The sequence below is a fragment of the Ciconia boyciana genome, chromosome 10, assembly GCF_034638445.1.
Source record: "Ciconia boyciana chromosome 10, ASM3463844v1, whole genome shotgun sequence".
NCBI lineage: Eukaryota > Metazoa > Chordata > Aves > Ciconiiformes > Ciconiidae > Ciconia > Ciconia boyciana.
In genome coordinates this window covers 11433624-11455233 of record NC_132943.1, presented here as the reverse complement: position 1 = coordinate 11455233, position 21610 = coordinate 11433624, and the positions used below count along the sequence as shown (strand labels likewise).

General features: G+C 39.9%; 1 protein-coding gene across 2 annotated transcripts; it reads right to left on the bottom strand.

Annotated features, from left to right (window-relative positions):
* Positions 1 to 1272: 1272 nt before the first annotated feature.
* LMLN (leishmanolysin like peptidase) lies at positions 1273 to 19755 on the bottom strand. Of its 2 annotated transcripts, XR_012044359.1 has the most exons (18): positions 19566 to 19755; positions 19117 to 19214; positions 18985 to 19015; positions 18206 to 18288; positions 17610 to 17727; positions 16577 to 16755; positions 15824 to 15929; positions 15474 to 15568; positions 14517 to 14634; positions 13122 to 13229; positions 11357 to 11433; positions 10618 to 10728; positions 9729 to 9861; positions 8970 to 9129; positions 8036 to 8166; positions 7083 to 7293; positions 5391 to 5612; positions 1273 to 5254 (listed from the first exon to the last, which is right to left on the bottom strand). XR_012044359.1 is itself a non-coding variant. In XM_072874568.1 (17 exons), exons 1-17 carry the CDS (start codon positions 19725 to 19727, stop codon positions 5518 to 5520), a joined length of 2016 nt encoding a protein of 671 aa, XP_072730669.1. In that variant the 5' UTR covers positions 19728 to 19755; the 3' UTR covers positions 1273 to 5517. The 2 variants fall into 2 exon arrangements, 1 of the variants encoding a protein (XP_072730669.1); XM_072874568.1 differs by having other exon boundaries at positions 1273 to 5612.
* Between the last annotated feature and the right edge of the window lie 1855 nt (positions 19756 to 21610).

Here is a 21610-nt window from a genome sequence, read left to right as displayed (position 1 = left end):
AACTGGAAGTTGACGAGGAGGATGTACGCATGACTCAGCTTGCAGCTTGTGCAATGCTGTTGGGGACGTAACAACAGCGAAAAACCTTCTGTGATACTTGACTTTTTATACGTGCATGAAAATGACCGCTATAGACGCACAGAAATCCTGTAAAATTGCATCTGAAACTGGGCTGCATTTTAGTTCCATCAGGGAACTCCACTGGACTGACACCAGTGCAGCTCCCTGCATCTTTCCAGACTGCAGACTAATGCCCTGATCCTGCTGTAGCTTAACCAACACATCTTACACTCCGGAAGAGAGAGATCTCTATCTACTTCTGAATTTTAAACACAAACTGGTTCATAGACCAGGTTTTTTTATTTTGCTACCAATGGCATTAATTTTAGAAACATACAAGTTTTTAATCCTTATAGCTTGGGTAACTTTACATACCTGATGTTTTTCAGAGTTAAAGCCATCTATGAAATGAACAGTGGCACGTTTTATAAGCTTTAATACCCTTTTGAAAGAATTCTATTTAGAGACAAGGCAAACAAAAAGGAAGAGTAACCTACTTCTGCTTTGCTTTATCTGATTTTCCAAAATAGCAGAGAGGAAGGCAAGTGGGTTTTTTTAATCTCTCTATGTATTCACTGACATATTGCTTCGGGGAAAAAAAAAAAAAAAGGAAAAAAGCTAGATTATAAAATCGTCTCTACTCTGCATTTTAGAGGAATGTTGTTAGGTCTTTCACATTTATTAGGGTAATATTATATATATATAGATATATAAAAATGTATTGTAATTATAAATATATTGTAAAAATCTCGGTCTCACAGCTAGCAAAGCTGGCTCGGGTACCAGAAAGAGGGGCTGCATCACCGCTGATCCCTGCTGAACAGCAGGGAAGGTGGTAGCTCAGCTCCTCCAGCTCCGAGTCCGGTCACAGCCAATGGCTCGGGGATCCGCAGGGCAACACCAACATTCCTCCAGCTGAAATGGGAATCCTGTGGCCAAATCCTGTACACAAAACAGGGAATTATGATCTTCCATTTCAAGTGGAAAAAGACTTAAATATTGCATAATTTTTAAGTATCAAATACATGAGGATGGCATAGAGAATTCAGGAACCTCCTTACTTCACCGGCAGGCTGAACTTCTGATAAGTCATGTATGAGCTGATAATAATAATATAGAACATTTTACATTTGAAGTGTATCAAATAACAGTTTAATAAAGTGATCAATATGCAGACTTGATGTAATTTCATTTCTCAAAGTTCTCACAAAATAAATGACTGTTGTAATGGTGGTCCTTTATTGCGCTTATTCTTGCAGTTAATAATTGTCAGCTCTAAAAGAAAAGGACAAGAAGAGTCAATTTTCTATAGACAGCTTTATTGATGAACAATTTTTTCTTTTGTATGACTTTTTTTTTTTTACACAGTAAAATAAGGAAATTTTTACTCCATAAATAACAAAAATTAGCCCTTATATCTCAATCCAGTCAAAATCTATGTAAAATAGTTTGTTCTGTATTTACATTCTGTACCAAAATAGGAAACACATGTTCAAGGTCAGCCAGTTCTCTCAAAACAGTTGTTTTATCTCCAAGGTAAGCTTCACATTAAAAAGGCAACATCTGCACTTTGGAAGTCTGGTAGTGTAAGATCACATTATTGAATACACAAATAGACCCAAATCCTGAAGAGCGATACATGCAAGCGGGCACCCACGCGTTCAGCCAAGCAAAAGCTGGTTGGTAAGTCTCGCAGGGGAAAGATCTTGACCTGCTCAGCTGGCTGAAAGTCACTCGTAGAAATGCAGGGAAGAAAGGACGTACGCCTCCCTCTCTACTGAAATATAGCCAAGCAGAAAGATTTGCAGGACAGGAAGATTTAAAAACAACTGGCCCTTGTAAGGGGTTGTGGATATGTCTGGTCTTCAGCAAGATCAGTCTTCCTAATTTACTAGTGCTCAGCAGGAAGGATGAGCTGCACTGGACTGACAGTCAATTAATGGGGGTCAAAATTCTCTTTCGGTAATTAACCTACATCCAAGGCTGTGACGGTCTCCTGAGACCTCTGCTCATTTCAAGAGGAATTAATTTCCTGCTTTTCAGTGTAATTTTACTTGCGGCATACTCCAGCCAAAAGCTATCCTTCCTCCTTGTAATTGTCTGAAACACTAGAAAAATGTGTTCCTGAAGTATGACTTGCCTCGACTTCTAACTGAAGTGTTACAGATTTGAACTACCAGGGTAAAAAAGACCGCAAGACTCATTTACTTCCATAAGCAAACATGGAATGTTTTTAAAAAATTAAAACTGTGGACACTATATACTGAAAACATTTCTGCTACAGACAAGCTAACTCACTTATCTCTTAGCACTATTTCCAGGGCTCCAGCTGCCCTACCCACTCTGGTGAAAACACAAAGGCTTATTTGGGCTGTATTTCAAAGTTTTCGCATGTAAGAGACGCAAAAGGATGGACTTGCCACAACATGGTCAGGACACCTGAAGTAGCCTGCAAACTTTGTATTTATTTAAAACCAATACCGACTTGTATGGGGGAAACTACACTTAAGGCTACATAACTGATCGGTTTAAGCTACAATTTTAGCTGTGTTCTACACTCACAAATGGCTTATGCTTCCTACTGTATTTATTTTGCTCTTAAAAACCTGAGATATGTTTTTACTTAATTCACCTTAAGATTTGGAAGTTCACAGCAGGCTAGAAGCTTAACTCAAAGACAGACAGAACTGAGGTAGTCAGTTTTACTCAAATATTCTTTTTGACAGTCACCAATTCATTCTCACTTTAAATTGAACTTGACACATTTCTTGGCAGTTCCAACACGGCTACAGCTGCTCCCGCACTGATGGGATATAACACGTTGGATCTCGCCTGCTACAGTACCTTCCCCCACCGACTCCACAAAGTGGCGTCCAGTTCTGCAGTTCGCAGACAGTTGAAGGGCTGCATGCCAAAGAAATTACGACTGAAATCTCAGATTATTAAGGCAGTAATAGTTTTACTTCACTGGATTCACTGATGCAGCTACTCAGCAGGTACTGGTGAATCTGACCACAAGAGCTCTGACAGGCAGGTAGATTTTTCCCTGTAGATACAATGCACTACAGCCTCTTTCTTTAATTAATGCATACAATTCAGAAGTAGGTAAGCATCAACTTTTTAAGCCATCTTTCGGTTAATTCTCAGGAAGAGAGGATAAACGAAGAAAAGCCCTCAAGATAAACAACTGTGTAGAAGATAAAAATACTCAATTAAATATGACAAACTTCACACTTACACAGACAGGAGACTAGCATACCAAATACCAAGCACAATAAATTAACACCAGTAAAAAAGTTTAACAGTTATAAAGTTAACTAGAAAGTTCAGACAGTGCAAATATTTCACAGTAAGAAAAAATAACCAGTAATTCCTTTTCAAGTATCAAAAGCATTGTTGTTGAGTGATACCATTTAAAACATATTATTGCACAACAGACAAAAAAATACAATATCAACCTCTGGGACCTAAGATGTATTCTCAAACCTTTATGTTTTCAAGGAATCAATTTACACTGACTGTTGATTGTGCATATATTAAAATAATCAGTGTTCACTTATTAATCTGACTGTTTCTTAATTCAAACTTGTACACATTTAAAGCATTTGATTCCTAATTTGTATTGCTTCTCAGAAACACCTGTTTAAGGCTAGCCTAGGCCTTGTATAAATTCAAAGCAAACTTAACCTGCAGTTAAGAAGGGGAACTAGCCCAGTGCAAGGTACTCGCTCAACTGTGATGCCTTCAGACAGTTTTAGGTTGCAGCTTACTCACCTCAGCAACATTGTAAGAGTTTCTTTAAATAAAAAAAAAAACCAACCAACAAGTCCAGTAGGCACAAAGATTTTCTTACAATAACAATGGAAGTCCTATTATTAAACAAGTTTACTTGTAGCTAAATAAATTTTACTCCATACCCCTTCCAGCCCCCTACCCTTCATTTTATAAAGGGATCTAGTTACTGACAATTGTAACATCACAGCACATTTAAGAAGCAGAGTAACATCGTCCTTCTCCCTATATTCGCATTTTTTATTGCACTGGGCACATCTGCTCCCCCAAGTTTAACACTTTTCTGAGAATGAAAACTATCCTAACAGAACAGACAACAGATTGGACCACGTAAGAATTTCTTTTACTCCAAACAGGATTATTTGTAACACATTATAGAGTCAGAAACAAATAAAAACATCCTTACAAGTGTCCTATCAAGCAGCTGTCCTTAGCTAGAGATATTTTGCTCAATTCCTTCCTCTCATATATTTTGTCCATCAAGTGATTAATTTTATACCAAGGTATGCCCTCGTGTGGTTCAAAATGTCTGATTCTCAACTTATTACAAATACTCAAATAATCCATAGTATTTATGTCCAAGAAAAAGGGGAGAGGGGAGGGAAAGAGAGATTAGACTTTTCTTTACACATTCAATACAGTTTTTGGTCTAGAGAAGTCAATATGGTCCTGTAAGATTATAGCTGCCATTGCTACTGGTTTGCCCTTCAACAAAAAGTGAGAACAGCTGCATTCATGTTCATTCTATTTAAAAAATAATAATGCCATTATTTAAGAAACAAACCAACAAAATTAAAAATAATCAGAAATCCTATCCCAATTTTACAGACTGGGTGTCAGTACTGAAATGCATTTGCCTAGCAAATTACTCTGAGAATATTCAAACATTTCATGTATTAAATTTCACAGAAGAACTGGCACATGCTAAATGAGAATGAGATTTCTAGACAGTTGTCTTGGTTACCAGTCTGAAATTCCACTTTGTGCATGTAGGAAGGTTTAAGTGAACCCCCAGAATTAGCCACTTTACCGCAAACTAGTATGAATTCTGAGAAACCTCAAAGCTGCAGAATCCAGTTGTGGACACAATTGCCAACCACTGGTCTATCCCATTAAATTATTTCTTCCCCCCATGAATTGCAAGAATTGACAAAACAAACAAACAAAAAAATTCCCACACCTGTTTAGGCCTGGGTTATTAGCAGTGATGACAACTGATTTGTACATGGCTTTTGACTAAACCACTGAGGTATATTTCCAGTTTGAGGATGCTTTGCTACCAGTCACACAGAGGACATAACAAAAAAAAACAACCCTCAGTTCTATTACAGAAGAGTTCTCGTTTCAAAGCTTGACCAAGTTGCCAGGTAGTCTAACACAGTTGGCATAGTGGATCTTGTTACTGTGTCAAAAAAATCAAAGGTTGCAATTCAGGAAAATACTGGCACTTATTGAGATGACAAAGTAAATTTTCCTCCTCTCAAACTCTGGCTGCTTTTGCCAGTACCTCCCTGACTACTGACTGCACCGATACTTGCCAGGAGCCATGAGGTTCAGCAGAAGACAGCTGCCTGCAGAGACAAAAAAAACCCTCTGTGCTCCGCAATAAGGAGTGCAACATGATGGTGTATCAACTTGGAACATCTTCTTGCCCCATGCTTAACTCTATGCGCAGAGAAACAGTCCTGTTAGCAGGGGAATTAAGTTAGCCATCAAGAGCCAAAGGGTTATAACCAGGCTAGACGAGCAGGAGCATAAGTCTAAAATAAAAAACAAAACACCATAAAGCTTATAAATTTTATAGTTAAAATAGAAGATAAAATACCAGAGAATGCTAAAAAACACCAAAGAGCAAAAACATATTTGCAGTAATCTGCACTGATTTATTCTAGCTTTCAAGGCTAGGAATTCACACCAACCAAATAACATGATTATTCCCTTTACAATTAAATTTCTGCATTCCTTCACTAATAGCAATTAGGAGAAGAAATTAGAAAAAATTATTGGTATTGCAAGAAAAGAGCAGGAAGTTCCCTATGGCATGACTGGGGAGAAGCAGCATTTCAAAACCATAGACTCTCAAAAGACTGCTTTATGAATACTTTTGATCTGTATGGCTGTAAGTCATATAAAAACCCCAAGCCACAAAACACCAAGCTGAAATGGGGGGGGGGGGGCAGGAGGGGGCGCGGGGAAAAAGGAGGGGTAAAACCCAATACATGAATCAGGGAGTTTGTCTGTCTGGTAGGTAAATCACACAGCCATGAGGCTCAAGAAAATCACAGAAACAAATGTAAACATGCACAGATAAAACCATCTTTTTTTACTATATATATACACACACACACACATATACACACATACATATATGCATGAGAAACACCAAGCATGAATTTAAATAGATCCTAGAAGATGTGAGTCTCCTAGGTTACAGCTTTCTCATTCTAAAAATCTAACCTATAGGACTCATTCCACCAACCACAGAAATGTTGCCATCTCTGAGAGAAAACAAAACTATTTGAAATGGTACACACAAACCCAAGTGCACCACTTTGAAAAAAGAACTGAGTGTGCATGTAAACTAATCGGGTTTATTTTTTCCTTGAAAACTGCAGTAGAGACATCACATCCAACAATTAAAGAATTGGTTAAAGGCTTAAAAATAAGCCACTAGTGCAAAATACTGTAAAGGCTATTCTCTTTCATCAACTGGCTTTTTAGAAAGCCATCTGTTCTTGACAAAACATTAACTGGTAGTCAGTGAATTAAGCTTTTTTCCTCCCTCAAAAAGCAAACTGACACCTATCTTTCATGTTCTGGATTACAGCATTAACATTGTCAATGGGAAGTTATACAAGTGAGAACTCACTTTCCATTATAGTGATAATTTTGGAAGTTATAATAATGATACAGGCTTCAAAACACAGATCAGATTTTCGGGTAAATTGCTAGGCTAAAGCTAGATTTCTGGGATGATTACCACAAGGAGACATGACATGAAGTAGTTAACGTTTCAGACACTTTTCTCCTATGTTAGCCACTATCCTGCACAACTGCACAGCAAAAAGCAGGGCAACTTTGCCATCTTCCTTAAACTCCTATGCCTAGGATCTCAGAATAGCCAGGCCATGGCTCTCCTTTCCTGTTCCCCAGCAGTCAGAGCTGACAGAAACCTTTAGAGTTTTCAGACATTTAATATTAGTTTCACTTCGGCAAGTAAGGGAACCTACCGATTGGTGCAGCTCTTGTTAAGTTAGAAGCTGGAGGATCCCGCTCTGGGGGACAGGAATCACAGAAGTCCCAACAGGCTGGGCAAATCAGATTCCCGACATGTATCCAGCCATTCATCTGAATGCTCACAGTTAATACCTGACCTGAGCGGCTGCACAAGTACGCAGTGTCTTTGACCCAAACATGCAGCCCTTGTGGAGAACAAGAAACCTTAAAATAAAAGAATAAGAGTCAAGTCTGTATTATGATTTATCACAAATATGTTTGGGGGTTTGGAGGCTCTTTCAGTAAGTAAATACTACATCCAGTAAACACCTGGTACAGAGCATAGATTAACTGCAATATTTTAATGCACTCAGAGCAACTATTTGGTTCAAGAATGCTTTAAAGCACTGACTGTACTCTTTCCATGCAATTATGCAGATCATCAACTGAGAACGAGTAAAATTCAGCTTCTGCTAATGACTACTTTTTCTAGAGTCATACTGTTGTTGCAAGTGACACCTTTAGTGAGATAGTCCTGAAGAGAAGGAGGATAATGAAAAATAAGTGACATCTGCACAGTGCTTTCCACCTTTGAAAAAATCAGAGCGACTGATTAACATTAAGCTTCAACAACAGAAGATTCCAGTATAAGTACTCCTACTTAGCTGTGGAGAAGTGTCACAGGCATAAAACAGATTAAGTCCCTAGCAAGACTGGAAGTAACACACAAGCCATCCCAGCGGTGACACGCTTAACTTGATGCGTGATATAAACTACAGGCTTATGGTTGGAAGATGTTTATTTTCAAAGCATGTCATATAATCTAGTGATTTAAGGCAGAGAAGATCATGTACAGCGTCCAGGTGCAAAGTTCTAGCAGTTGTAGCCTACATTTTATGCCTGACTTTTCCCTTTAGTGTTCTTTAAAAAAAAAAAAAAAGAATATAAAAACCCAACACATACTTACTTGATAACATCCACTACCCCAGTCAGGGTAACTAAGTTTCCTCCTGCACTGTTCCATGACAAAAGCAGATTTCTGAATAAGACATACAGAGTTTGGTCCATATTTCTCTGCGCCATAGTTTTTGGTAGGATCTAAGGTAGAAAGAATATATTGAATTGCAGCTTACTAGGGGAACAGAAAGTCCACATCAACTTAATAGCTATATAGCTATTATAGCTAATAGCTATAAGTAGCCAATGCCTCCACATGCAATTCAAGGTTTACTTTTGGAATCTTTCAGATTGTAAATCATTATCAATTTGGGAATTATACTGTCTTGAATATAAAGTGGGAAGAAACCCAAGATTTAAACAAACAAACAAAACCAAAACCAAAAAGCAAGCACTTTCCATCAGAACTATGTGGATATGCTTGGCCCCAGAAAGTGCCAGCTGTGATTGCTGGCTTGAGGGCAGAGAGTGTTTATTTCTTTGGTTTTGAGACAACTGCACAGACAGGTAATATCCTACAGCATTCTGGAGCTCTGCAATATTGAACATTCATGCACTACCCTAGGAGACAAGCCTGTCTCCTGAATTCTGGTAATTAGCAAAGCTCCTTGCCTTGAACAAAAAAACCTACAAAGGTCAAAAGTGGAATTATTTTTCAGAGAGTCAAAAAACAACCAACCAACCCACTGCCATCCTTTGTCTTATATTTGGATCATTTGGGGTTAATTTCTGCTCGGCTCATATGCATTCTTGTATTAGATGTGAGTGTTTGCTTCCTAGGTGTACAAAGTAGTTGTGCTGTGCTTCTCACCCCAGCACAGCTTTTACACAGCTAGTAGTGTAAAACTGATTTCACATCCAATTAGTTTGGATATATAGCAAGTCCATTCCAGATTGACAAATGTAGTCTCTTAAATACCATACTGTAAGTCCTGAAAACTGACCTGGTTGGTTTTCAGTTATTCTACAGTCTGAGCTACGTTGAAATTCACCACTTAAATGCCAACTGAATTCTTGACTAAAGGGACAATAGTCAGCAATTTCTACTGAGCCACCATAATAAGGCAATTCTTCTGCTGGTACTCCATTAAGATTGTCAAAATACTGCAAAACAAAATCGGCAGTGAAGCACTTTGCGCAAAGACAAGTGTACAACTGTTTTTTAACTAGAACAAATCACCACAGCTGTAAGAACATCAGCTATTACTACTCATGAATGCTGTTAACAGCAACTTACAATACCCATGAACCAGATGAGCCAGAAGTATTTAAGAATACTTAAATAATGAAGAGAGATTCACATTTTCATGTATTACTCCCCACCCCTTCCCCTGCCCCCCCTTTGCAACCATAGCATTCTCTGGGATGAAACAGAACAAATTTCTTAGTGTGCAGTGACACAAGGCAGCAGACTGGGTGAAGAAATACTTCAAACAAAACATTCTGAGGGATTTCTGTTATACAGTAACGTTTACATCCGATACTTGGTTAGATAGTCAGGCGACATCCTTATTGTTTTATTAAGATGACAAGGCTTTTTTTCAGCCTCCAGGCTCCTTATAATAAACTAAGCAGACATTTTTCACAATATCTACTCTCGCCTACTAGTTCAGAAGAAAAAAAAAACAAACCCCAAATATAATCACCTGGCTGCAAAGCACAGGAATGAAAACAGTTATTTGGTAAAGTAAGATCCATTATACCTGATATTCCTGAGGTAACTGATTTGGAAACTTTTGCAAGTTACACACTGCTACTGCTCTTTGGTCCTGTCTGCAGGTTAACTGCAAAGGATTACTCCTCAAAGTGTCACAGTAAGGACTGATTAATTGTCTCCTCAAAATAAAAGAAAAAAAAAGAATAAAAATCACATTAGATCACTTCAACTGCTTTTCATAATTTAACTAAGCAGTCTGTCAAGACTGTCTGTTCCCACTCTCCCCCACACTCAGTCAATCACACAAAGCAGCACCGACTTCTTCTCTGGAGGCTAATTATTGTTATTTGTCTGGTTATGACCCTTCTAATTTAAAGAATATCAAGCCAGCAAACAAAGTCACAATGCATTCACCTATTTAGTTTTAATGGCATTGCTTTGTAAACTTTAAAGAAAAAAACCATACAAGCAAAACAGGCCCACTACATAGCTGTGTCCTAGAAACTTACGAGTATTGGAATGAACAAACAAGGAAGGTTTTGTTTTGAAGATGGCTATCATCTCCTTCTGTTGCTTTAAATTGCATCCAGTAATGCAAAATGACACATGCTGCATTTCCAATTAAAAGGGATAAAATAAGAAAGCAAACACTTTTAGATTAAGTCCATCCCCTCCTCTCTAAACCATAGCCCTCTTACAGTGTAAATGCATTCTATACCCTAAGATGTTTGGCTCTGTCTTTATTGGGTGGGATGCTTCTGGTCTTAATACATTTGGTGTACTCCTTCTTGGGTGCACTCTGAAGGTACTTAGGACAGTATTCCTTGTTAATCTGTATCTACCTCTACTTCTTTTTACTGAGTTGCATTTGAAGGACAAATGTAAACAAGCATCAGGGTTTCCTCCTTTTTTTTTTTAAAAGACTGTATTCTTACTTTTGCCTCTTTTGGTCCATCCAGAATTTACAGCTCTTCATTACAAAGTCACAGCCTTTATTGCGTCCCCAATCTAATTTCTCTGCCATGCTGTAATTTGCTTTATACCAGCTGTAAATGCATTTTGAAATGAGAATATAGTTACTTCAAAAATTAAGTGTTCTGATGAATAAAACAGCAGTTCAAAGAACTTCATACTATGCCTTAAGGTCTTCAAATGAAGAAAAAGGGAAACTGCATCCCTTTCTGCCTATAACAAAATATATTACAATTTCATTATTTTTCAAGTCACAATGAACTAAGAGAAAATTTTATTGCTTATTTGTTCAACGGCAATGCATCATGACCTGCAAAGAAAAAATGCATACAGAAAGATGAAATTTTAGCAATTTATGCTTTCCATCTGCAAGATGAGATGAAAAAAATAATCAATACGTACTGCATGCAACTGAGAGAAGACTTATATTAAGAAAAAAGTAAACAGACACTACAAACAGTACTATGTATTGCAATGCATGGGTTTTTTTAAGGCTAGATTAAGAATGGATGGATTTTGAAATACATGAAGAAAAATTAACTTACTAGGTATAACTCCAAGTCTAATGTAATGCTAATTATGCTGATTATCTACTGTGCTGCAGATGGATAAGCAAAAGTGCATCAATTCAAAATAAAATCAAGTGCAATTAAAGCCAAACACAAATGAACCAAAAAAACCCCCATTCTTATTAATTCTTACCCTGTGTCTTCCATTAATGATAAGGTGATCCTGGAAAAAACTCGGTTCTGTGTATGGGATCCAGTCATTGCTTCATTCTGAAAGTTACCAGTTACTATTAGCAAGCCACTGAAAATCATTATTGTAAGAAAATGCTTCCTATGAAAAGCATTTTATTTCCAGTTCCTTCTTACTACTGGCAATCAAGTCCCAACTGCTTTCATAAAAGGGATCACAAGTGCAACTCCCTTCCCCGCCCCCACCCTACAAAGCTTCAGAATTCTAGAAGTCAGAAGCCTCATTCCAAATTTCAGCTAAACCTTATTCATTGACCAACGTGTGCTCATTTTCCTTCAGGTAAAATAAAACTCTTCCTTCTTCTAGCATATTTATGAGTAGCAATCACACCCCCCTCTTCTGTCTCCTTTTGGTAAGCTGAAAGCCAAGCTCATTTAATTGTCTTGTGTAAGACTGATTTTTAATTTTCCTAGAATTTCTAGTAGTCCTTTTCAGTAGCAAGGTGCACAGGACACATGACTGAAGGAACACAGCACTCCAAAGGAAGCTTTATTAGTGTGGCAGTGGAATTTTCCATCTCATTTAAAAATAAGCAAGTTCACACCATCCTCAAAGAGCAACTCCAGTCCCCTTGGAGCTTCCTAATCATCTTATAACTGGCAATTGTAACGCCCATGTCTTTTTCCTGCTCGGTCATTTCCAACTGATAAACTTCAGGCTTACAGCAAAAGTCACTCACCCTTAATTACACAACTCTGGGATTTCTACTACTGAACTTCATCTCATTTCTATTATTTCTTCAAAATATGTAGTTTTCCCGCCTTCCCTCTCCACTAGTGTGGTTAGGAGGAGTTACCACCAGCAGATGTATTAGCACCAAATGTCCTACCACTACAATACTTAATGAGAGTTGGATCAAGACCAAAACCAAACTATATGGGTTACTTTCCAGATACAAACTTTCTCTGGAAAGGTGTAAAGGAGACCAGTAATTACTGCCTTTTTGCTAATCCTATTCAATCCTTAGAATTATTATTCTAATGACAGTCTTTGCAGTTGGCTTTAAACTACTGTTCCACACCAAAAGGTTACTGAAAAGCAAGAAAAGTTAACAATTTTGGTCTCAAGAAATACGCATTTTTCCAGATTACTTCACAAAAAAGTCTGTCCTGAAGCATTTCCCTTCTTGTTTACCTCACTGGATACAACAATAACTACAAAGTGTATCTCTGCCCCAAATATCACACAATGCAAAGTTATAAATAAAAATAAGCTTAAATGTCAGGAGGGAAATAAGTGTTTCCTTGATCAGATGAGGTTCTGGAGTAGAGATGGCAAAAGCTAACCCCAGGACACATAAATAAAGATGAAGTCAAGGTAATGAATAGACAGAACGATCAAATATTTGATGTATAAGAGGCAGAGGGTGACAAAGTTGAATTGACTCAAAGGAATACCCCCTTTCCCCTAAAAAGGGAGCACATGTTCTCAAGAAGGTAAGTGGCAAATAAAAGAAAGAGACATTCAGTTTTTTAGTAATCAGCTTATCTCAAACTTGTACTCTGGGACTTAGCAATAAGGTAAAAAGATTTCTCTAGAAATTGGACATTTAAGTATTTCTATTTTAGTACTGCTTGTGATACATTTCAGTGAGATTTGATACACCTGCATTTTCAAGGTTCCAATAGGTACTACTATAAACCGAAAAATAAAGACGGGGGAAGCAGACATTCCCACATCCCCCTCCATTCCCAATATCAGCACTAACCTCCAACAATCTCTTCTCCCAGTGATTGAGCTCAGTACCCATGCCACCTTGATTTTCAAGCTCCATTCCCTCTAGAATTGGACAATTAAAATGTTTTCGAGCTTCTTCCTAGAAAGAAAACATTTCAACACAACTCTCAAAATATTGAGACGGATACCCATATGCAGTCCTAATCTTCTAGAATTATCTTTTAAAATTATTTCAGCATTTCTTTTTCTACCATCTTGTTTTCCTCCGCATGTAAAACACTTCTTCTCAGAGGCTGACTAAGCCAGCAAGTACCCCAACACCAAGCCTAACAACCTGTCTACTTATCTCCTGGAAATAAATGATGGAAGTTTACACAAATAAAACAGCAACAGAATTAGCTGAGAATAGCATGCACACACTAAAGACCACATAAAAAAACAACGAAAAAACCCCCAAACAATGTAGGAACACTACACCCCTGCTTCTGTCAAACGTTTCAGAGAAAAAACACTTTTCTATTAGGAAGCTGTACGTGTAAACTAGTTTTGCATGGGGAAATGTTTTCTGCAAAATATTTGAAAAATCTTAAGAGGCATCACAACAATGCTGTGGTCTTACGGTCAGGAGCCCAGCCTTTGCCAGTGCGGCACCACCCAGGAGCACCTCTAATGCTCTGAACAGTTTGACCAGCACAGCCAATCTTCAAAACAGGGGTAATTAAACCAAGTTTGCTCTAAGTACTGTGTTAGAATTAAAACAAACAAAAAGATTATTTGTGGACAAATATGATTAACACTGTAACTTATTTCCAATACCGATTTATTACACTTAAACATATGTTCAGAACATATGTTCTGGGGGCAAGGGGGAGAGTCAGAGGCATAGAAAGCAAGAAAGATTTCCAAGAATACTTGAGGAATTTCTTTTTAAACACAACAAAGTGTTAACTGCATTATTTTGTAATCAATAAAATTAGAAAAAGATTAAAACAATGCTTTTAAAGAGAAAAGTAGAAAATGGAATGAACTTATAAATGAGAAAAGCAGTGACAACACTATCTGTTAAGGCAATGGGAATACTAGGTGTCTAAGTCTGTAGGAAAACATCTAAAGAGTAGGATTAAGGAATCTATTCCACATCAGTTTTGCTTAACCTTTTATAATTTACTTCCCAGTCCCTTCATTGTCTCTTACTATGTCAATTTATTTATTTCATACAGTCTGTCAACCATTTTCCACTTTACTTTGGATACACCCTCTCAACTAATTATACAGTCTTAATGGCGTAGTCTTTGGGCCATACTTTCAGGACAAGGGTATTCAATGTTAGGTTATTAATGCTTAAAGAATAAGAAATATTTATGACTTGAGAAAGTGATGGTAACCTTGGCATACAAAGTGTAAAAGTAAGTTCATCCACACTTACAACTACACGAGGTGTTATCAGAAGATAAACAGCATGGCGCAGCATTTTGCCACCACGTGTGTCCCATAACCTCACTGCTTTATGAACGACTTTATTACTCCACTGATACAAACCTAGACTGTAAGAAGAATGTTTTGGTTACAAATCTTTCCCACAAATACACGCTACTGTGCAAAGATTTATCTCCATAAGAAACAGAATCATGAATGATCTCTATACTTCCTCATGCTTTCTGAAGTTTAAAGTTATTATGTAACATTTCTCCTTTGTAAGATATGCATTCATTATACACACAACTCTGATTTAATAAGCCAAAGTAAGATTATTAAAAAGATGTCTGTAGACTCATGACATATTTTCTACAGTTACCAAAAGTGTAAGAAACTAAATAAAAATCCTCAGAATTGCTATTATAAAGAGGAAGGTGAACAAAACTAAAAGCTCTCTACCCTTCCACCTCCAAAAAAACCCTAGAAGACCATTTCTACAATATCAACTAAATGAAGAAAAAAAACGCGCAAACTTCATTCAATAACAAGTCAGAAAAATCACACAGCAGACCACACATTGTCAGTTCTGCGTAACTATAAACCTTGAATGATACATCGCTTAAAAATGAACTGCACTGGCATCAGACAGACTACAGAAAATACAAGTCTCAATTTAGTAAGGTGTTCAGCAAGCATCGAAATTTAAGCATGGGTAATTTTAATGCTTAACTTCAAGCCTCCTGATAAATGAAATCCTGACTTAGTTTGTAATATATGTGGATAGTCTTTAATGCCACATAAAGAAAGACTAAAAAGCACCCCACACCAACGTCTGAACATAATAAAGGCAAAGCATTCTAATAATGGAATCAAGCTGGATTTTCAACAGGCAAGAATACATGCTAAAAAGGCAACGTGAAAGCATCCTTCAATGGGAATACCGAGAGGTCCAAAAAAATAAAAATACCTTTCATTAAAAGGAGGGAGTCCATCTGCATATCTTGTTGTCAAAGGTTTTCCATCATCATCACGATAAAATGCAAACAGTCCAGCAGAGAAACCCTTCAAGTTAAAAGCCAAGCACACAGAAACCTTAGGCAAGACATTCACATACAAAGTCAAATGCCATGAAAGAGCTATCACTCCCACAGCAGATACACGGGACGTACCGCACCTCAAGGCAATTAACACACAAATTGAAGGAGGCAAAGCAAGAGCTTTCCTCCACTAAACATCTGTCTCTTGCAACAAGCTGGAGGTATGCGAGGAAGCAGGCACAAGATTTAGGGAAACACATTTTATAACATGAACCCTTACCAGTGCATGGATAATCTCATGTTTCACTGTAGACAACATGCCAACGAATTCCTGAGCTTGCGTTGAAATCATATTTGGACACAAGTTAGCATATCCTGCTATTGGCCTGGAAGACAGTTTTAAAATTAAACTTATTTCAGTAAAATACTAGCAAATTCAAATCATATTCATTTGAAGAGGCAGAAGATTTAAAAGAAAGTGGAGACTAATGTAAAAATAAGTCCTTCCAAACAACTTCCCTGATCATTAATAAATAGTCTGTTAACAATATAGAGACCAGTTTAGTGTTGAAATGTGGAGGGAAGGGATCAATCTCTCTATTCAATATTCTGCCCAGGTGTTACTGACAATAGTATAGGAGATCTGAATTTTAGGTAAGACACTACAGAGGTACAAAGTGTCTGTTACAATGACTACAACCGAACTCAAAACAAAAGGCACATAAGTAGGGCCCATTTGCATCCTCCTTTACATTTGTGAAAGTATGACATTCACTTCAACAGAAGCAGGATCTTGAACGTTTAGGCAATAACAGCAGAGGATTAGCTTTGAATTAAATGCCCCAGCTTTGCAAGTTAAACACTATCTGATTGTTTTGTGGGTTTACATAAATACAGTGCTTGTCTATTTCAATAATGACTTCTACTTTGCTATACTATACAAGACAGGCAAACAATTAAACTCCACATCTAAACAATTAAACAACTCAAAAGTTGAATTAAAAAAAGAGTTTGTACCAGCGGGAATACTTGCCTGTCCATTTCAGCTTCCAGTTGGCAGTAGGCTGCATATGCAATGATATTTTCGTGGCCACACCTTTCAGTAGTGAGAGCACTAACGTAAAGTACAAAGTCAGCATCTCGAACCCCTTCTTGGTCAGGTAAGCCCGTGGGTCCGCAGTGCCATTCACTCCCATTGCACACCCTGCATTGCTTTGATAATGTTCAAATGGAACAATTAAAATACTTTTAGCTACAACCAAAATTTTGCATGACAAAATTCAATTAGCTGGAAGCCAAGAATAAATCCCATTGTAAGACAGCAGAAGATGAGAAAACTCCTTATGAAGACAGTAAACAAAACCAGAGCCGAGGAGTAACTTTCAAATGACTAGCTTTTTTGATTTATTAGACACTAGGAAGCTGGAAGTTTTTGAAAAAAGGGCCTGCCAAGCTAGGTATCCTAAAACTAGCACCCTTTATTTCCTACAAATTAAAAAAAACATTGGCTCACAGAAATATGTATACATAAGTGGCAATTGCATTTCACATGTAATCTGGTACATTTTTAATACTGTAGTTGAAATTTCAGGCAAAGAGAAAGAAAGTAATCTACTGATCACATACTGTAGTTGAATTGAAAATTCATGCAAGAAAACAAGGTAGAAGCATTTCCCGCACTGTGCTCCTGGTTCAGTGGATAACCTCTTCAAATAAGGTCTTCAAAAAATCTAAACTTATTATTAATTCTGTGAAAATCATTGACCAAGGTGAATAATGAAGTGACTAGTAGCAATTTAACAAGCTTTGAATCTCATCCCCTCTGTACAGTTCATTACAACACAGGCTTAGAGAACCATAAACAGCCCAGTTTTACTTGACTTTTGGTTCAACAGCATAAACTAAAGAAAATCCCACTAACTAAAGTTGTTCAATTCTGTCACTCACACTTAGTGATCTCCCACAAACAGGTCACTTATGCACAGTTAGTAATATTAACTTTTTTATTAATTTCCACAAACAATAATATTTCAAAGGTTAAGAAGCACTTGGATGGCTTAGCTTACCTGGAGGTGTTTCTCAGGAACTATAACCGGCCCACATTTTGTATGGACTGCACAGGCTCCTCGGCAGTATCTGTGAGGGTCAGCTTTCCTTCTTAAATATTGATTTGTCGCACACTGCCTTCAATCAAACATGAAAGACAGTCAGCACTGTTTTATAGTTTAAAAAACCCCTGTAGAATAGTCTTACAGCACCCAACAACACTGTAATACAGGTATTTAATGTAACTTCCACGGTGAGAATTCTAAGTTACCCTGCTCTGGAAGACATAATGCTTCCAGTTGTTAATGGAGTATCCACAGGTTCAAAGAGAGATTAGGAACATGTTCATACATGGGGGTACACGTAAAAGGAAACAGGCAGCATGTATACACTTTAAAATCTCTGATACAACAAATGTAGATGTTGATCATGGAAGCTTGGCAGATTTGTGCACGCTCCCTAAATAGCATCTGCTACCACCACTGGGTGAAATGGGTCGCTGGTCTGATTCAGGAGGGCATTTCTTAGGCTCTCATTCTATTCTTATTTTAAAGGCTATACAACACAACATTACATTTCAAATATAGCAAGGGATTTTCAACAAACTCTCACATACCTGCTTATTAATATAGTACCCGTGGATTTGCGCACTTGAAATGTCTTCTCCAAATAAGATATAGCTTGTGGAAAAAGTTTGTTCTAAATAGAACAAAAATAAAAGTCACCCAGTAGCAGTGCAGACATAAGTCACCTTACAAGCATTAGCTACCAAGTTACATGAAACTTGCTAGATGCTGCGGTATAGCAGAATAGTGAAAATCCAGACTTCCTAAGAAGTTCAATTGTTATCAATATATTCAGGAAATATTTTGTTTCAGTATTCCCATATTTTGTTACTGGAATGACAAAATGAGAAGGGAGCCAGTATTAATTTGAATGTACAGCTTCAAAGAGGCTGAATTTATTTCAGCCCTGAATTTACTGGTCACTGGGAACTGTCCATCACAAATTTCCCTGGAGCTCCTGTCTCTCTGCAATCCTCAAGCCTGACTGCTGCACTCGCTTTTACTCCTTACTTGCACAGTATCTCAAAAGAAGCCAGGAGAGGTATTTAAAATACTCTTAATGGTGCCAAAAAAGCTTTAAAAACTATATACATATTGCTCACTGAATCTTTGGATGTTGGGATATAGCAAGCACCTGTCAAACAACAGCCAACAAAAAAAGTTGAAGTATTTAGAACCGAGGCATAATCTGTACATGAAGCCTTGGTTTCCCTGACTAGAGAATATGAAACTGCTGGTATTCAAAGCCTTCAATTCAATTGGCAAAGCCTTAACTTCATCCATGTAATAAAATATGTACAAATGAAAGAGGGAAGCAAATATGACATACCTTTATAAGGTGCCTTTTCTCGGGTAGCAAACTATATTTAAAAACAAAACAAAACAAACAAGCTCTAGTTAACAGGATTTCCATTCTCAGATAAGGAGGAAAAAAAAAAAGTCACCACAACATCATACTCACTCCTCAACACTTCTGTCATATATAATCTTAATTCTTAGCTGTTGATCCACATTTCTCTTCAAGACATGATTTTCCTTCAGAGGAACTTGATAGACAACCTGGCAGGGAGAGGAACAAGCCGCTGGATTAGGCGGCTTATCCGGACAGCCGCACCAAGGAGTGCTCCCAGGCCCTTGCCTCCTTCTCGTCTGCGAGAGCCTCTCTTTGCCTATTTTTAAGCAAAGCCCCTTCCCGCCCTTCTCCTCACGCACTGCCGCGCCGGTCAGCCAGAAACCGCCCCGCACCCGCCCGCCGCCACGGACCACACCCCGCGGGGGCCGCGGGGCCAGACCCCGCTCAGCTCGGCCCGGGTCAGCCGAGAGGGGACAGACCGACGCTCCCCCCGTAACGGGGGATCCCTCGCCCCCCAGCCCCCGCCGCCGTCTGAAGAGCCCCCGCGGCGGCCCCACCTCCTCTCCGCTGGGCACGCGGTGGTGACAGGACAAGGAAGAGGAAGAGGAGGGGGAAAGGGCGGCGGCGCGGCCGCGGCCCAGCAGCAGCACCGCGGCGGTAAAAGCAGCGATCAGCGGCCGGTAAAGCCAGGGACGCCCGCCGCCCGGCTCGGCGGCCATCTTCGACTGCCCTTCCGCCGCGTCGCCATGGAGGCAGCGCCGTTGGTAGCGCTCCCCGCCAATAGGTGAACGGGGAGCGCGGGAGAGGGTGGGGCGGAGGCGACCGCCGCTTCTGATTGGGCGCGGCTCACCGAGGGGTGGGGCAGGGGGCGGGGAGGTGAGGCGAAGTGAAGGCGGCGGGGGGCGCGGCGGCGCGCGATGCAGCGTCGTGCAATACCGTGCAATACCGTGCAATACCGTGCAACATCGTGCGATGCGGTGCAGCGCCGTGCAGCGCCGTGCAGCGCGGTGCAGGGCAGCATTCTGCAGGGCAGCAATGCAGCGTAATGCGGTGCTTGCAGGGGCAACGCAGTGCTGTGCAGCTGAGCCTTCTGCACAGCAGTGCAGGGCAATAGCGTGGCGCGCACGGGGCAAGGCAGCGCTGGGCAGCGCAGGGCGATGCAGTACTGCGTGGAGCAATGCAGTGCATGTGGGTCGATGCAGCGCTGTGCCGAGAACGCAGCGCACATAGTGCAGCGCAGCACTGTGCAGAGAAATGCAGCGTGTGCAGGGCAACACAGCGCCGTGCAGTGCGTGCAGCGCTGGGCTGTGGGATGCAGTGTAGCGGGGGGCAGCGCAGCAGTGCAGGGCAACGCAGGGCGATGCAGTGCTGCGTGGTGCAGTGCAGTGCTGCGCGATCCAGTTCGGTGCGGTGTGGCATAACGCAGCGCTGTGCAGCGCGGCGCGATCCACCTAAGTGCAGCGCAGCGTGGTGCAATCTAGTTAGGTCCATGCAGGGCAGTGGGGAGCTGTGCGTCACGTTGCTGCGTGAGATTCAGTGCACCCCGCAGGGCTCTGGTTGCCTTGCTGCCATTAAAGCCAGTTTGGGGTTGGGGTGCCAGGTCCCCAGCTCAGCAAAGCCCCTCATTCTCTCCCTGAGACCGAGTTCCTTGTCTCTGGGAGTCCTGCGCCTTGAAGAGTGTGCTGCAGGCCGTGAGTCTGAAGTCCTACTGCCTAGAAGCAAAGGTCCTCCTGCGGCCAGCCCACTGTGGCCAACCCATCCCAGCCCTCGAGTCCGGGGCTGGGATTTCATTTTTCATACACAACGGCCTTTTCCCAGCTTCTCAGTCCACAAACACGGTGCAACAGAGCATCCCCAAGTTTCTAGTACAGAAACTAGTAAAGAAACTTCTACCACCACCACCAGGGATAAAAATTGTCTGGTTTTTGTAGTGCTTCGTCTTGCAGCTCCTGCTGCTTTCCAAGGCATTCCATTGTAATGAGGGCCAGGCAAACAGAAAGTGGTGTATCCCGGCTCACCCGACAGCTCGGTGACAGCAGGGGGAGAAGCCGGCAGATGCCCGGTACGGTCAGTTAAACCGGCTGCCCGAGTCCCTGTGGCTGCCGTGTTTCCACAATACAGAAAAGCACCCAAAAAAGCAGAGAAGGGAGAAAAGCATCCTCACCTTTTCACAGGGAGCAAAATCTATTAAAGCAGGAGTGGGTTAAACTCTGTTTTGCTTTCAATGGGAATGTACGCAGGACATTCATCTGAAATGTTGCATGGGCATCTGCTGTTAAGAGCAGAAATTTTTTATATTGCCACCTGCAGATACCGTAAGCACTCTTCCCCTTTGCAAGCAATAAGAACATCGCAGCAGAGTTTTAAGACGTCCTGGCAGCTATTTGCAGCACAGGTCTCCTTTGCACTCCGGCAGAACAATTTCACTTTGAGTCTGTAGGCACAAATCTGTCACACAGACAATACAAGAAAACAATTTTGTCTTCTGAGTCTTTTCAGCTTCTCGCTATTTATAGCATCACTGTAACATAAAGATATTCAAAAGTAAAGCGACACTTCTGCTTGAAGTGTGTTCCTTTGTGTAAACAACTCAGTAATACAA

What these genes read in the sequence shown, in the direction of transcription:
- LMLN (XM_072874568.1), bottom strand. Translation starts at nt 19,727, where the DNA reads ATGGCCGCCGAGCCGGGCGGCGGGCGTCCCTGGCTTTACCGGCCGCTG. An exon ending in CTGGAAGCTGAAATGGACAG is followed by an intron (nt 15,930 to 16,576) that starts GCAAGTATTCCC and finishes ACTGTCTTCCAG; the next exon opens with GCCAATAGCAGGATATGCTA. An exon ending in GGGGTAGTGGATGTTATCAA is followed by an intron (nt 7,294 to 8,035) that starts GTAAGTATGTGT and finishes TTTTATTTTAAG; the next exon opens with GTTTCTTGTTCTCCACAAGG.